This window comes from Carcharhinus amblyrhynchos, chromosome 23 (genome assembly GCF_965287045.1).
Source record: "Carcharhinus amblyrhynchos chromosome 23, sCarAmb.v2.hapA, whole genome shotgun sequence".
Classification (NCBI taxonomy): domain Eukaryota; kingdom Metazoa; phylum Chordata; class Chondrichthyes; order Carcharhiniformes; family Carcharhinidae; genus Carcharhinus; species Carcharhinus amblyrhynchos.
In genome coordinates this window covers 5,976,767-5,992,689 of record NC_137346.1, presented here as the reverse complement: position 1 = coordinate 5,992,689, position 15,923 = coordinate 5,976,767, and the positions used below count along the sequence as shown (strand labels likewise).

At 40.5% G+C, this 15,923-nt stretch overlaps 1 protein-coding gene across 1 annotated transcript in view; it reads left to right on the top strand.

The window, feature by feature from the left end:
- Nucleotides 1-15,923, top strand: part of med13a (mediator complex subunit 13a) — a 182,603-nt gene that overhangs the window by 150,400 nt on the left and 16,280 nt on the right. Inside the window, exons 22-27 of the mRNA XM_080210890.1 lie at nucleotides 1,053-1,272; nucleotides 8,409-8,600; nucleotides 9,776-9,999; nucleotides 11,489-11,631; nucleotides 12,810-12,968; nucleotides 14,853-15,011. Coding sequence (XP_080067016.1) covers nucleotides 1,053-1,272; nucleotides 8,409-8,600; nucleotides 9,776-9,999; nucleotides 11,489-11,631; nucleotides 12,810-12,968; nucleotides 14,853-15,011 — 1,097 coding nt within the window. The remainder of the gene's footprint in view (nucleotides 1-1,052; nucleotides 1,273-8,408; nucleotides 8,601-9,775; nucleotides 10,000-11,488; nucleotides 11,632-12,809; nucleotides 12,969-14,852; nucleotides 15,012-15,923) is intronic.

Here is a 15,923-nt window from a genome sequence, read left to right as displayed (position 1 = left end):
TGGATTCAGACCCAACCTTTCCAACCTTATAGAATAGTCAAGTGAACCTTCTCTGCACTGCTTCAATAGAATTATATCCTTTCTTACAATATGGGGACCAAAATCATACATAGCACTTCAGATGTGGTCTCATCAATGTCCCGCACCATTATAGCAACTCCTCTAATTTTATATTTTATTACCCTTGCAATCAAAGCCATCCCATTTGCCTTCCTAATCACTTCCTGCACCCGCATACTAACTTTTTGTATTTGTGTATCAGGACACGAAGATCCTTTCTGTGCTGCAGAATTCTGCAATCTCTCCATTTAAATAATATGCTACTTTTCTATTCCTGTCAAAGTGGACAAGTTCATATTTTTTCACATTATACTCCATTTGCCAAATTTCTGCCCACTCATTTAACATATCTATATTCCTTTGCAGACACTTCGTCCTCTTCACAACCTACTCTTCTACCTGTCTTTGTATCATCAGCAAAGTTAGCAACCGTACATTCAGTCCCTTCATCCAAGTCATTGAAATAGATTGTAAATAGTTGAGACCTTAGCATTGATTCTTGTGGCACGCTACGAGTTAGTCTGCCAACCCAAACCAGTCCTCTTAAACATGCTAACATGTTGCCTCCTACACCGAGTTCCTATTTTGTGTAGTCATCTTTAATGTGGAACCTTGTCAAAATGCTTTTGGAAATTCAGGTACACCACATCTACAGGTTTGCTACATCCACTTTGCTACTTTGTCAAATTAATCAAAACACAATTTTTCTTTCACCAAACTATTGGCAAATGCTGACTATTAGCTGAATTTAGATTGCTCAGATGTGTATATCTTGCGACCTTTCCAATCTGCTATCCTAAGATTTGGATCCCTTCACAATGAACTGGATTTAGTTCAAGTCCTAGAAGAGGAAGACATTGATGCAGTGCTTCCCAGTTTCCACAAAAGACCTTTATCGTATTATTAATGAAGCAACTTGGGTAATTATGTGCTGCCTTTGTTGTGTTAGGTTATGTGCTGATTTCATTTTATACTTTATATCTGCATTGCAGTACCATGGAAAGGGATAAAATTGGGGTCCCGACAGAGGGGGAGTCTCATGCCATCAATTACCCACCATCCATTGTTGTGTACATTGTGGATCCTTTTACTTACAATTCAGAGGATGAAAGGTCATCATCTTCAAATGTTTGGACGCTTGGCCTATTGCGTTGCTACCTGGAGATGATTCATTTTTTACCACAAAATATCAAGAATGCAATATCTGTGCAGGTGAGTGTAGTTCTTTCAAATGTTGAATAATCAAATAAATGATTTAAAGTGCAAGATTTTATATTTGTAGAAGAAATGTTTATTTTCCAGACGTCGCTGGATTCCGGGGAAGTGCTGGATGATTGGAAAACGGCTAATGTTACGCCGTTGTTTAAGAAGGGTGCCAGGCAAAAGGCGGGGAATTATAGGCCGGTTAGTTTAACGTCTGTGGTAGGTAAAATGTTAGAATCTGTCATTAAGGAGGAAATTGCGAGGCATCTTGAAGGGAATTGCTTGATAGAGCAGACGCAGCACGGTTTCATTAAAGGGAAGTCGTGTCTGACAAATTTACTGGAGTTCTATGAGGATGTGTCTAGGGCGGTGGATAGAGGAGAGCCGGTGGATGTGGTCTTTCTAGATTTTCAAAAGGCGTTTGACAAAGTACCTCACAAGAGGTTATTGCAGAAGGTCGAGGGACATGGAGTTGGGGGTAGGGTGTTAGCGTGGATAGAGGATTGGTTGTCAAATAGGAGGCAGAGAGTGGGGGTCAACGGGTGCTATTTGGATTGGCGGATGGTGACTAGTGGAGTGCCCCAGGGGTCGGTGCTGGGGCCTCAGCTTTTTACCATTTATATAGATGATCTGGAGGAGGGAACCGAGTGTAGGGTGTTGAAATTTGCTGATGACACCAAGATTGGGGGAACGGCAAATTGTGTGGAGGGTGTGGAGAGTCTGCAGAAGGATCTAGATAGGCTGGGCGAATGGGCCAGGAAATGGCAAATGGAATTTAATGTTGGCAAGTGTGAGGTGGTCCACTTTGGTAGGAAGAATGGTAGGAAGGACTATTACTTACGGGGCGAAAAACTGCAGCAGGCGACGGTGCAGAGGGACCTCGGGGTCCTTGTGCATGAGTCGCAAAAACCCAGCTTGCAGGTGCAGCAGGTGGTCAGGAAGGCGAATGGGATGCTGGCCTTCATAGCGAGGGGGATTGAATATAAAAGTAGGGAGTTCTTGCTGCAGCTGTATAGGGCATTGGTGAGGCCGCAGCTGGAGTACTGTGTGCGGTTTTGGGCGCCGCACCTGCGCAAAGATATTTTGGCCTTGGAGGGAGTGCAGAGGAGGTTTACTAGGCTGATACCGGAGTTGAGGGGGTTGAGCTATGAGGAGAATAAACTGGGCTTGTACTCGTTAGAGTTTAGAAGAATGAGGGGAGATCTCATTGAGACGTATAAGATGATGAATGGGATGGATAGGATAGAGGTGGAGAGACTCTTCCCGCTCAAAAAAGACAGTAGGACTAGGGGGCACAGCCTCAAGATAAAAGGGGGGCGGTTTAGAACGGAGTTGAGGAGGAACTTCTTCACTCAAAGGGTGGTGAATCTCTGGAATTCTCTGCCTGTTGAAGTGGTGGAGGCTGCCTCGCTAAATATTTTTAAGACGCGGGTTGATGGGTTTTTGATAAGAGAGGGGATTAAGGGTTATGGGGAGAGGGCGGGAAAGTGGAACTGAGCAGTGACAGATCAGCCATGATCTTATTGAATGGCGGGGCAGGCTCGAAGGGCTAGATGGCCTACTCCTGCTCCTATTTCTTATGTTATGTTCTTACTGCATTTTAAAATGATTTGCTCTATCCTGGTACAAATTACTTTTAGTATTCAGAGAACTGGGTCTTATTCCACTTTCAAGAACTGCATGTGATGTAACTTCACTTGAAACCAAGCCAAAACTACTACTTCGAACCCATGTAATGGATTTAGCATTTATTGTTTTACCACACTCTACGAGGTGGTATGAATGGATTTACACAGCCGTGATCCTCCTAGATTTGGAGAACCACATCACCATATTTGCTCCTAAGTTCCTTTTCTACTGGCTTATTGCAGAACAATTGACAGAAGTTAAAAGCAAAATAGTGCAGATGCTGGAATCTGAAACAAAACTAGAATTCTGGGAAACCTTAGCAGGTCTGACAGCATTTGTGGGGAGAGGATAGAGCCAATGTTTCAAGTCTAGAAAGGTTTATGGGTGTACCAACCTCCCACAACCAAAGTACATGGTTTTACAAAAAACTTAGAAATCTTTTTTGTGCAAACCACATTTTGTCATTTTGCACTTCTATTTTTCCTTCTTCATGCTAATTCTGGGCCTTTAATGCTAATCTGATGACTTCCCAGCTGCACAAACTCTTTTTGCCTTTGTTCTCTTGCTCAGACTATCTTATTTATCTCTGGTGAACAATGTCTTGGAGAATTAATTATTTCTTACAAAAATTCACAAACTTTTTAGGTATTGTACTGTAACACTATCACTGGATATTCTATTAGTTATTAAAATGACTCCAATAATAATTATCCATTTTGGCTCCTTACCGGAGAGAGGATAGAAGCAGTTTAGAGCAGGGTCACTCAGTTGATTCCTGGATGAAAGGGTTATCTTATGAGGAGAGGTTGGACATGTTGGGCCTGTATCCATTAGAGTTTAGAAGAATGAGAGTTTGTTATTGAAACATCCTGAGGGGACTTGGACAGGGTGGATGCTGAAAGAATGTTTTCCCTTGGGGGAAATACTAAGGATGGCACAGTGGTTAGCACTGCTGCCCCACAATGCCAGGGATCCATTTCTGGCCTTGGGCCACTGTCAGTGTGGAGTTTGCACTTTCCGTGTTTGTGTGGGTTTCCTTCCAGGTGCTCCATTTCCTCCCACGCTCCAAAATGTGCGGGTTAGGCTGATCGGCCATGCTGAATTGTCCCTTAGTATTGGGAGATCAGAAATATGTGAGGAGTAGGAATGGGTGGGATTATTGTTGGTACAGGCTCAATGGGCTGAATGACCTGCATTTGTAGGGATTCTGTGATTCTAGCTCGGGACACTTTGAAAACAAGGTGCTTCCTATTTAAGACAGAGATTAGGAGACATTATCTACCAAGGGTCAGTTGTGGAATTTTTTTTTTGCAGAGAGCAGTTGAGTTTGGATCATGAATATTTTAAAGGTTGAACTAGAATCTGAAATGACAAGGGAATCAAAAGGTTAAAGGGGATTGACAGTAGAGTTGAGGCCATAATCCAACCAGCCATGATCTTATCAAATGGCCTAGCCAGCAATGCCCATATCCTGTTTTTAAAAAAAATTTTTTTAAAAATAGAATAGGCTCAAGGGGCCAAATGGCCTGCTTCTCCTAATTTGTACGTTCGTTTGTATTCCGGTATTTGGAATTGTTGAGTGATATCACAATTAATTCAAAAGTCTCTATTTGATTAAGCAGGAAATGTTTGGATTGAGCCACTTGTTTGAACAGTGTTTTCTCAGCTTGTGCATATGTAATCTGTTTGTTTTGATCTCTGTAGTCTTTGCGGCACAGAATCTGAACAAAATAATGGATGTGTGTGTATTTGTAACCAAACTATTCCTGTGCCAGTACCAGCTGGCCTGAGGACAAGAGTGGCTGACTCTTGTTAGTTCACATGCTGAACGATTGATCATAACTCTATGATTTTGTGGTGTTTCAATTAAATACTAACATCAATTATCACTTCAGTGGATTTTTTTATTTTGGGTGAGTCAGGAGGATGTAAATGGGAGTATTGTGTTAGTGTGTTTCAAAAATGCTGTTTGGTTGTGGCATGAAGTGTAAGAAGTTGGTTTTGCCCCAAAACGCACGGATAGATCCAGTTATGGCAGTTAGCAGAGCAACATTTAAAAGAAGTTGTGCTTAGCTAGGGAAAGGGACGATCCATTTGTGCTGATTGAAATGTGTGGCTAGCATAAGAGTAACGGAGGGGGCACGGTGGCACAAAACTTGCACTGCTGCCTCACCGTATCAGAGACTCGGGTTCAATTCTGGCCTCAGGTGACTCTGTGTGGAGTTTGCACATTCTCCCCAATGTCTGCGTGGATTTCCTCCAGGTGCTCTGGTTTCCTCCCACAGCCTTTGAGTTTTTTTTTAAACCCATAAGCTAATCCCAGTTCCCTCATTTGGCCCATATCCCTCTATACCCATCTTATGCATGTAAATATCTAAATGCTTATTAAAAGATCATTTTTTAATCTTTTAAAAGATAATTAAAAAAATAAAAATTTAGAAGATAAAGCTCAAAAATGTGAGTGTTGGGTTGATTGGTCATGCTAAATTGCCCTTTAGTGTGTAGGTTAGGGGAATTAGCAGGGTAAATATGTGGGGTTGTGGGGTTTGGGGCTGGGTGAGATTGTTGATGGACTGAATGGCCTCCTTCTGTACTGTCGGGATTCTATAAACAGAGGGCTTACGTAAGAGTAACAGAGGCCAAAGTTTTGTTCTTTAGGTCAGAAGATGCTGCAGTATGTTGTGACTGAGCAAAAACAGTCTAAAGTCACAGGAAAATCATGTTTGTCATGAAATTAAAGTAGTAGAAGTTTCCATATTGTTGTTATATGGCTCCTCTTGCACCCTCTTGAATGAGGTGAACAAGATCTAGAGTTCCCATTTTCAATACATCATATTCAGTCAAGCAACTGAGAGGATAGAGCAACATCAAATTGGAAAGTGTGAATGGGTTGTCAGAATTTTGATGTGCAAAAGGAATATTGGAACAGGGTAAACTGTTCAGCCTCTCTTACTCTGTTCCACCATTCAATGGAATCTTGACCATTTTGCATGTCATAGCTCCATGTCTTTTAATAGCCTTTAACGAGCAAAAATCTGCTCACGTCAAACTATAAGTTAGACATTGAACTGTACCGTTCTCTGAATTGTTTTTTTTTTTCAGTGCGTTTCACACTTTTACCTTCCTTTGCATGAAGTGCTTCCTAACTTCACTCCTGAATGGTCAGACTCTGATTTTAAGGTTATGGCCCTTCTCCCAAAATTCCCCCAACAGCAAAAGTTGTTTCCCATCATCATCCTTAAAAGGTTTCAATCATTTCACCCTTTAACCATCTGTTGGATCCCTGGTAACAGCCTGTTGAAAATGTGCTGTGTCAAGACCCATATATCATTTCTATAATGCACAAAAACAATGAACACAGTACGCAGATTTGTCTAACCAGGGCTTTGAATAGCTGTAGCAAAACCTCCTCCTCTTTTATATTGCAGCCCTCCAGTCACAGAAGGTAAGATTCCATTAACTATTTTGATTATTTTAGTGTACAAAAGCAAAATACTGCAGATGGTGGCAATCTGAAATAAAAGCAAAAGGTCCAGATGCTCGGAATTCTGGAAATAAAAATGTGGAAAGAGAAACACACAGTTAATGGGCAGAATTTTATATTTCCTTGCTGGTGGGTTTACACGTGGGAGGTGGGCATGTAAAATTCCCCAGGTGACCTTCCTGCTACCCTCTCACCTGCCCTGACCTGTCTTGCACATTTAGTGAGCTGAGAGAGGACCAGGGCAGCCATACTACCTTTGTCCTAATTGAAGCCCTGAAGTGGCCAATTATTGAGCTACTTTCTTATCTGGTCCCTTGAATTGTGGCTCCTAAATTACCTTTAAGCTCCGTTGCTTCTAGTTTTTTTATCACGTATTTTGGTACTGGATGGATAACCTTATGTTCTATACATTGCTTAAGCCTCTATTTGGGACTTGAGACCGAGTTGGCGGACAGTCATTTTGATATAACAGCTTGAGCATTTGTGGAGTAATAAGTCAGCTTAGACACAGATTGACTCTGACTCTAGGTCTGAGCTGCATGCAGGACTCTTTCGGAGAGCCCTTTTAAGCCTCTGGCTCTGGTATCCAGGATTTCTCCTTCCATATTTGTAAAGGAAATTGATTTTCACTGTTCCTGATACACATCTAATGCAGCATTCATAATTACATCAAAGGTGATTGGTACATCATCAGGAGCTACCCCCGACCTGCATTAACAAAGTCTAAGGTGATTTGAATTCTTAATTGTTCTTTGGTAACACAATTATAATCTGTAGTAATACAGTCAAAAATGTGCAGTTTGCACATTTTTCCTGTCTCTTGTTAAACTGTATATTCTATAGACAGTCAATATGTTAAACTGGTCTAAGCTTCATTTGATCATTTTGAATTGTTCAATCTTCTTACCTGTGATCTTTCTAGTTTCATACAACAGCTTATCCCTAACCATTCATGACATCCTTTATTTACATCTGAGTCACTGTAAACTGCTCACATTCACATTCTCACTCACTGTCCCTCCTCTCACATTGGTGGGAACCTTTCAATTTATTATTGTATGGAAGTTAGTGCAGCTAGCTTCCTCAGGTGATCCTGCACCGTGTAGAAGATCTTCAGATGTAACTGCTGCACATTTCTCAGCAGGCCCAGGTTGGAAGCCTAGGTGAGAAATGAGCATCTCCAGCAATCTGATGTTGATTGCCACCCAGTGGAAGATTAGGTCCAGTGTTGTTTTATGCTTCTATTTACACTGCTTTCTATTACACTAAATCTTTAATGAATACTTGAGGCTCCAATACAGATTATCTTTTGACAGTACTGGTTAGAGGATGGGAGGAAATACAGACATGCTGTGGTATCTGGTTTTTCTTTGTTATCCATTCCCAAATGTTTAAAAGGGCTGGCTTTGACTTCTGCCTGCCTTCTCTGTACTATCTCTTTTATAGACAATTGTCACAGCTTTTGAGACTGTTTCTGAAGCTGTTTGATGAAGAAATGCTGTCTGGGAAAATAATTAAAGGATGTCCAGAATTGTAGAACATCTCAGCATAATTGCTACTTCCCTGGAGGGAGCGATAGTTCCCTCCTCATTGTTGTTACTAACTGTTCTGATCTAGTGAATTTCAGAATGGTACAAAAACATCAAAGAAAAAAGAATTAACTTGAATTTTTGTTGCACCTTTCACAATCTCAGGATATTTAAAGTGTTTTTACAGCCAGCGAAGTACTTTAAGTGTAATCACTATTGTAATGTGGAAATGAATTTCCAATCTCTGGAATGGCCCTTATTTCTCCTCTGATGGAAAGACTGAAAAGCCTGGTCCCATTGCATTTGTCTTGCATACTCCAGGAGTGGAAGTGACTAGCTGCCAGAGCTTAAACATTCAAACAGGGCTTGATGCATCTCATTGAGGCTGGAATTTTTCCAAGTATTAGAGTAAGATTTTAATGAGGCTTACTTGTTTAAGATTTCTAACAAACTGAGCCTGGGTTAATTTCCATTTTTTAAAGAAAGGGTCTTTTTCTTCACAGATTGTTCCATGTCAGTATCTATTGCAACCTGTGAAAAATGACGACCGGCACCTGTATTCCCAGCACCTTAAATCATTGGCATTTTCTGTGTTCACTCAATGTCGGAGATCTTTACCACCCTCCACCTATGTCAAAGCACTGACTGGCTTTGGCCCAGGATTGGCCTTAGACAGCACCTTAAAGAGTCCAGATGTAAGTAATCCATTTGTCTATTTTTTAGAAACTCTTTGTTCCACATTCTCCACATCCCCTGGTCCACTTCTAATTTACTCCAGGGAAAAAGCCACCAATGTGGCCACCATGGATATGTCTGTTGCTCTCTCCAGGTCTAGCATTGAATCTGTTGTTTCTACATTTGTTTTTTAAAAAATTCTCATGGCTGTTTGTAAGAAATGGATCGTGTAGATTTTCCCTTGGGCCAGAGTGATATGGTCCTGATAAAACATTTGCTTTGCATTTTTGAGGTGCTCTGCTTAAAAAGAGGGATGCCAGCAGGCAAATTTTTTTTTATGTTCTGATTTCTGATGCACTGAGTGGAGAAAATGACTGCATCAACCCCTTTTGTAAATATTATAATTACTTCTTGTCAGTAAAAGACGGCCATGAACCCTGAACAAAACATTTGTCGTCACAACACTCAGGATTGCAGCACTTCCCTTGGGGTGTCTGCGGCTGAGAGAGAATAGTATTGAGCTTAACCTGCATGTAATGTGATTAAAAAGCCTCATTAAGAAATGGAGATTATCTAGAAAAGATCTGAAGTATTTTGACACTGTACCGCCATTGGATTTGAGCACAATGGGAATCTTGCTAGTCCTGCTTATGTATAGATATCCATAAATATCAGAGACAGACGAAGCATATTTGCTGATAGCAGTGCCCAACTAGAGACTGGGCATAGAATCCAAATCAGCAAAGCATGCTCTCAGCTTAATTGGCAGCACTCACTGCTGGTCTCAATTTAAATTCACTGCTTAAGTTACATTGGGACACCTTTACCCTGTAGGCAGTGTTGGATGCCAAAGAAATCCTGGCATTGCCCTACACTGGCAGTGAGGAGGTTCAAGTGTTGTAGTGCAGCTCAAGAATGTCTCTGCTATCTATAGTACCTGTGCATTCTACTAGATGCCACCTGCAGGGTAAGCCTAAGTACTGCACAATTCTAATATATCTGTAACTAGAGTGAATGTCCTTAACATGTAAATCCCCTTTGAAACTTTAATCCCTATTTAAAACATAGGGAAGTGGGATGACTCAGACCTCCCTGTTATGGATCACTGAGGTGTGCTTACTCACTGAACTATTTGTGGAGCTGAAATGCTTAAAATGTGACCTAATTCTGAACCTATCGTTTCTTTTTGCTACAGAGACCAGAGCATTTACGGATTTACAGCCCACCATTTATCTTGGCTCCAGTGAAGGATAAGCAGACTGAGCTAGGAGAGACGTTTGGAGAGGCTAGCCAGAAGTACAATGTTCTTTTTGTTGGCTATTGCTTGTCACATGATCAGAGGTGGTTGCTTGGAACATGTACAGATCTCTATGGAGAATTGCTGGAAACCTGCGTTATTAATATAGATGTACCAAACAGGTATGTAGACAGCTAAAAAACAGCAAAATACAGAGTAATTCACTAATCTAGTCAGAGAGCTCTTGCTTGCAGCCCGGACTGGCAGTTGCTTACAAAAAGAACAGATGACTCTGTTTAGATCAGGTGTACCTCCCAGTTTGTTTTCACATAAAAAGATTAGTATATCTGGAAGGAACAGTAAAAAAATAAGCAGGCGTTAGAGACACATACTGGTAACATATGGAGAGTTATGTGCAACGTAATTCCAATTGCAATTTGAAGTCCCTAACAGGACTGTCCAACCTCTGAATGGCTTTAAGAAGTATTGGCACCACCTCAGCTGCATTGTGTAGCAGACTTGTACCAGTCTTCAAGATTGTTTTCTTTTATATAGATAGAAATTTTTGTGTGTGCTTTGCTCTGCTAACAACTGATTTTTACATTGTGAAGGGCTGATGTAAAAATATATATGGTCAGCAAAATCATTGGTGAGGGGGAAATGTTCAGAAAAAAAGCAAGATTAAACCATTTTTAGGATGTTCAATCACTTTATTACCATAACACCAAGATTCTCTTATTTCTCCCATTTGATAGTGCTGTTGCGAGCCAGTATTTTGGAGAATTGTCAATGTGCACCTACATATCTGACTATTCTGTGACTCAGCAAATTGGTATTTTTGTGTGGCGTTGTGTTTTGCTTCTATCTTCGGATTTTTTTCCCTTTTATACACCCTTTTTCTTTCACCACCTCAAGTTAAATGCTGAGAAAATCTTTATATCTTGGAAGGAATTAACTCGTAACTGTTATCACTCTTCCATGGGTTCTAGTCAGATTCCTGTGTACCTGGCCAAAGTGGCCCTTATGAATCATTGTGAATGTTGAGTTTTCTGACCAAGTGTGGTTAAACAATCAAGCCTAACTTTGATGTTTCTTGGGTTGCTGGATACTTCCTCCCCCTGCAACAACCCAAGCAAATGTTAGTGCCTTTAGATTGACTGATTCCATGCAAGGAGCAAACTGGGGAAAACGTTATTCTGTACGAGTCAGTTGCTGAGAGAATGGGGTAGGTGGATGCATTATTTTCAATTCCCAATTTAATGCCAGCCTTTATTGCAATTGCATTTGAAAGGAAAAAGAGGGATGATAAAGTGGTAGTTACTACATAATTCCTCAACTCCACACAGCTTGCTTTTACCTCTTTCCCAAGATCCACAAACGGGTCTGTCCCGGTGGACCCATTATTTTAGCCTGTTTTTGCCCCCTGGAACTTATTTATTCTCCTCTTGATTCTACTGACTGCCTTTCACAGAACTTCCCTTTTGTTCGTTCCCATCTCCCCCCTTTCCTGATTTTGTACTTTTAACCTGTTATGTCTCATAACATTTTCCAGTTCTGAAGAATATTCACCAACTTGAAACATTAACTATCTTTTTCTCTCTCCATACAGGTGGAATATATCCAACATTTTATATTCTTTGTTAAAGAGGTAATTTGTGTTTAATCTGATAGGGCTCGTAGGCGGAAAGGTTCACCCCGGAGAATGGGTCTGCAAAAACTCTGGGACTGGTGTTTGGGCATCATGCAAATGACATCATTACCCTGGAGAGTTGTTGTTGGACGTCTTGGGAGGATAGGACATGGAGAGTTAAAAGGTAAAACAACTTAAAGCCGTAAAGCAAATGAACCTCCTGCGGCATCTTACAATCGTACACACTGCATATTTATTTAACAGTCTTCTTGATATGTAACTGGAAAATTATTCTTGAAGCATTGGTTCCAGATGTGAGCACTGACTAATGCAGGTCATTCTCATAAAGACGCATGTGAAACAGTCAAACATATATAAAAGAACAATTTTACCAGACCTGCGCTGTTATTCACTAAATTGGCTGATATATGGTTTTATAAGAGAAATTATGTTGTATCATGTAACCTATAACATTTTTCCACTACTAGAGAACTTTAAGCCAAGCAGAGTTCAGTCATTGGTGCGGAGACAGCAGCAGGCTTCATTAAATGGCCCCTGTTCATGTATAGATTAAAGTGGTATGTTAGAGGGCAGTGTGTTCTATCTTATTTTCATCTGATTTGTAAAACAAAAAGGAACTTTCTTAGCAGGTCTCGTTTAGAATCATAAAGTCCCTACAATGCAGAAGGTGGCCATTTGGCCCATTGAGTCTGCACCAACCACAATCCCACATAGGCCCTATCCCCATAACCCCATGCATTTACCCTAGCTAGTCCCCCAATACCAAGGGGCAATTTAACATGGCCAATCCACCTAACACGCATATCTTTGAGACTGTGGGAGGAAACTGGAGCACCCAGAGGAAACTCCTGCAGACATGGGAAGAATGTGCAAACTCCACACAGTGACCCAAGCTGGGAATCGAACCTGGGTCTCTGGCACTAAGGCAGCAGTGCTAACCACTGTGCCACCTTGCCAATCTGATAGTGATCAAGAGCGAAACTATTTTTTGCTAAATTTGGTGAACTGAGGATAGATCAGCTGACTGGGAACAACTGGAAATGGAACTTGCATTTAAGGCTAGAAATTTTATAATATTGGACAAATGTTTAACCCTTTGATGTGAGATTTCTTTACTGTTTGATGGAGACTGATGCCTATATTAATGTAGCAGAAAATGGAATGTTATGCAAATGTTTAACATTCATCTATCTGCCAGTATCTTCAAAAGTAACTTCTAGCCTATTGCAATATACTGGGCACAGCAATGAGGAAGACGTTAGTAGAAAAGTGCTTTAAAACCCAGTGCATACTTATGATGCTGTCTCTCCAACTCATGCTGCTTTTTTACACTTCTTGCAGATTGGAGTTGCTTGCTTGGTCGTCGCACTTTGCAGTCTCTCAGCCGGCACCTGAAGGACACTTGCAGAATGTGTGGTATTTCTGCAGCTGATTCTCCAAGCATCCTTAGTGCTTGTTTAGTTGCTATGGAGCCACAGGGATCATTTGTGATAATGCCTGGTAAGAATAGTTTGTGGAATGTAGTTTTTCAGCAGTCTGTTTAACCTGAGGGATGCAACATGTTCTTATGATCTGATGTAGTTTTACACCTCCTTGGTTTCTTAAATGATTAACATACTAAAGAACACAAGTTGTGCCTGTATTCTGGTTGGACATCTCAACTCTCCCATTTGAACAGTGCTCTTGGTGGCCTGGCAGATGTTTTCTATTCATAGTTTATATGTGAAGTGAGTGTGAATTCAATAATTTATGAAACCACATCTACCTGATGGATGGATGTTTTTCAGATTGAGAAGTGTTTTGTAGTTGTGTTCTTCAAGGACCAGTTTTGAATTTTTATAAATTACCTAGGTTTGGATGTATGGAGCAGTATTATAACACTTGCAGATGCTACTAAACTTAGTATAGTGTTAGAGTACCAGATCAGAAACTATTCTTAACTGCTAACCTATTGCTATGAGTTCCAATTCAAGCAATGTTCCTTTTTATAGATTTAAACTCTTCCTTAACATTAATTAGCAAAACACAGGTATACTTGTCTTAGGTTAACAGTCCTGGAGCTTTCAGAACATCTCTTGAGAAAGAGAGAGAGAGTGAGAGACTGAAAAAGACCTGTTTCCTTTCGGCAGCCCATGTGGCAACTACTTGTATTTTAAAATGAAACTGAAACAGTATTTCCTCCCATTAAGCACGTGACTCTGTCCTTGTCAATAAACCTAATCCAAACTCTACACTGAAACCCTTGGAGTCTGATATAAACACAAAAGCATTAGCTCTGCTTAAAACAAACACTCCAGATCTAAAATGAGTACTTATCCTGTGCTCCTAGCTACCAATTTAAAAGTTTTGCTAGACAACTTGGCACCCTATAAAACAGATCTGAATTCTAAACATAATCCCTTATGAGACATACATACATATATTTCTTAAAGGCACAATACCATCACAATATTAATAGAACATAGGAACCAGGGGCAGGAGTAGGTCATCTCACCCCTCGAGTCTGCTCTGCTATTCAAATGTTAGGAGTATGACTGTGTTAACTGGGCATGCAGATAATTTGTTATGTAGTTTGTAAAAAAAAGTTTGTCATTTATGAGCCACTACCTCTACATTGAAAATGTTCCACTTATTTTCAATCTAAAATACAGTATTTGTTGTAGAGTGGAACTGAGGAAAACTATGACAGAATGTGAATTTTTGTTGTGCTTCTTGTACAGACACAAGGACTGTGAAAGGGAATGAATTCAGAAAGGATTTAAATAGTAACTACTAAAAGTAAATGTGTTTGAGAAATACTTGCATTGTGGAGCGCCCTATTATGTTGCCAAAACATCTGAAGAGTGTTTCACAAATGTGTTTTTGAAGTGCAGTTACTGTTAATGGAAGTGACCATTATATAATGTCTCTGAGAAGCAATGACTTGTTTAGAGTGGTTAAAGAAGGGATGTTGGGCAAGGTGCTGGGAGGACTACATGCTCTTTTCAAATAGTGCCATGAAATTTTCAGCACTGACAAATTATTGCCTTATTTTACAGCAGAATGAGAGTGCACAATATGGAAATTGTTAAATCTTTTCTAGTTCTGGTAATTAAAATCAGGGTTCAGAGTGTATTTTAACTCCACATGCAGAGAGAATGTGTTGCAGATCTCTCCAAGCTATCAGCAAATAGCGTTTTCAACTTTTTTTCAATTGAACACTGGTGTCAACCACATGAGCCAATTAGTTGCATCAAAGAGCTGAACATTCTTTTGAACTGGATGTTCATATCTTGAAGTGATTAGAAAGAAACTTGTTTGGTCTATTGTTAAGTACTTAACAGAAAATCTTTGTTTTGAAATATAAGTTTATGACTAAATTGTGTTTTTTAAATGTTGCTGCAGATTCTGTGTCAGTTGGATCAGTGTTTGGTCGTGGTACATCACTCAACATGCAGACATCACAGCTGAGCACTCCGCAGGATACATCATGCACTCACATCCTTGTGTTCCCTACTTCTGCCATGGTGCAGGTGCCAACTGGGAGCTACGAAATAAACGTTGGTTAGTCATGTGTGTTGTTTGTGGCTGTTGTATCAGCTGGATTCTTACCGTGCATATTCAGAGTTTGAATTGGGGCATATTCTCTTGTTCTTGTTTCGGCTGTTCGGATTTATGGAATGAACTTTGTCTAGTTAATGGTGGCTCAGCTGCTGCATCAATACTTGATAGTGGTGAGTCGCTGAATATCGGTTTAGATAGATGTGTTTCACTTTTAAATGATTGAAATGATTCTGAAGCAGAAGCTAACTGGCTTTAGAATCATAGAGTGCAGAAGAAGCCCTTTGGCCCATTGAATCCACACTGGCATATTAGAAGCACCTGAACTCCCACCTAATCTCATCTGCTAGCACTTGGCCCATAGCCCCCTCTAAGATATCATCTGTCCTTACTGCAGTAACTGACTCCTTAACTAATAATACAATGCCTCCTCTTGTCTCCCCTGTCTTGCCTGAAGATTCTATATCCTGGAATGTTGAGTTGAAATTGTGTCCTTCCTTTAACACGTCTCTGGCTACTATAATCACACTTTCATGTGCCAATCATTACCCCTAACTCATCCATTTTACTTGTAATACCCCTGGTGTTAGAGGCCGTCCAACCTGGCCGTAGTCCCTTAATACAGCTGCACTCCCCCTGACTGGTTTGTTTTGCTGTATGATTCCATGACCTTATTCTGCTAACAGTCTGTGTCCCCTCTTTCTGCCAAATTAGTTATAACTCCTTCTGACAGCACTAAGAAAATGTCTCGCAAAACTTTTAGCCCCGTTCTGGTTCAGATGTAGACTGTCCCGCTTTCCCCAGAAATAGTCCCAGTGATCCAGGAATCTAAAACCCTTTCTCCTGCACCAAATCTTAAGGCCTTGTCTTTATTTTTTTCTTCGCTGCTGCAATGGCTGCAGGAGTTAATCTAAT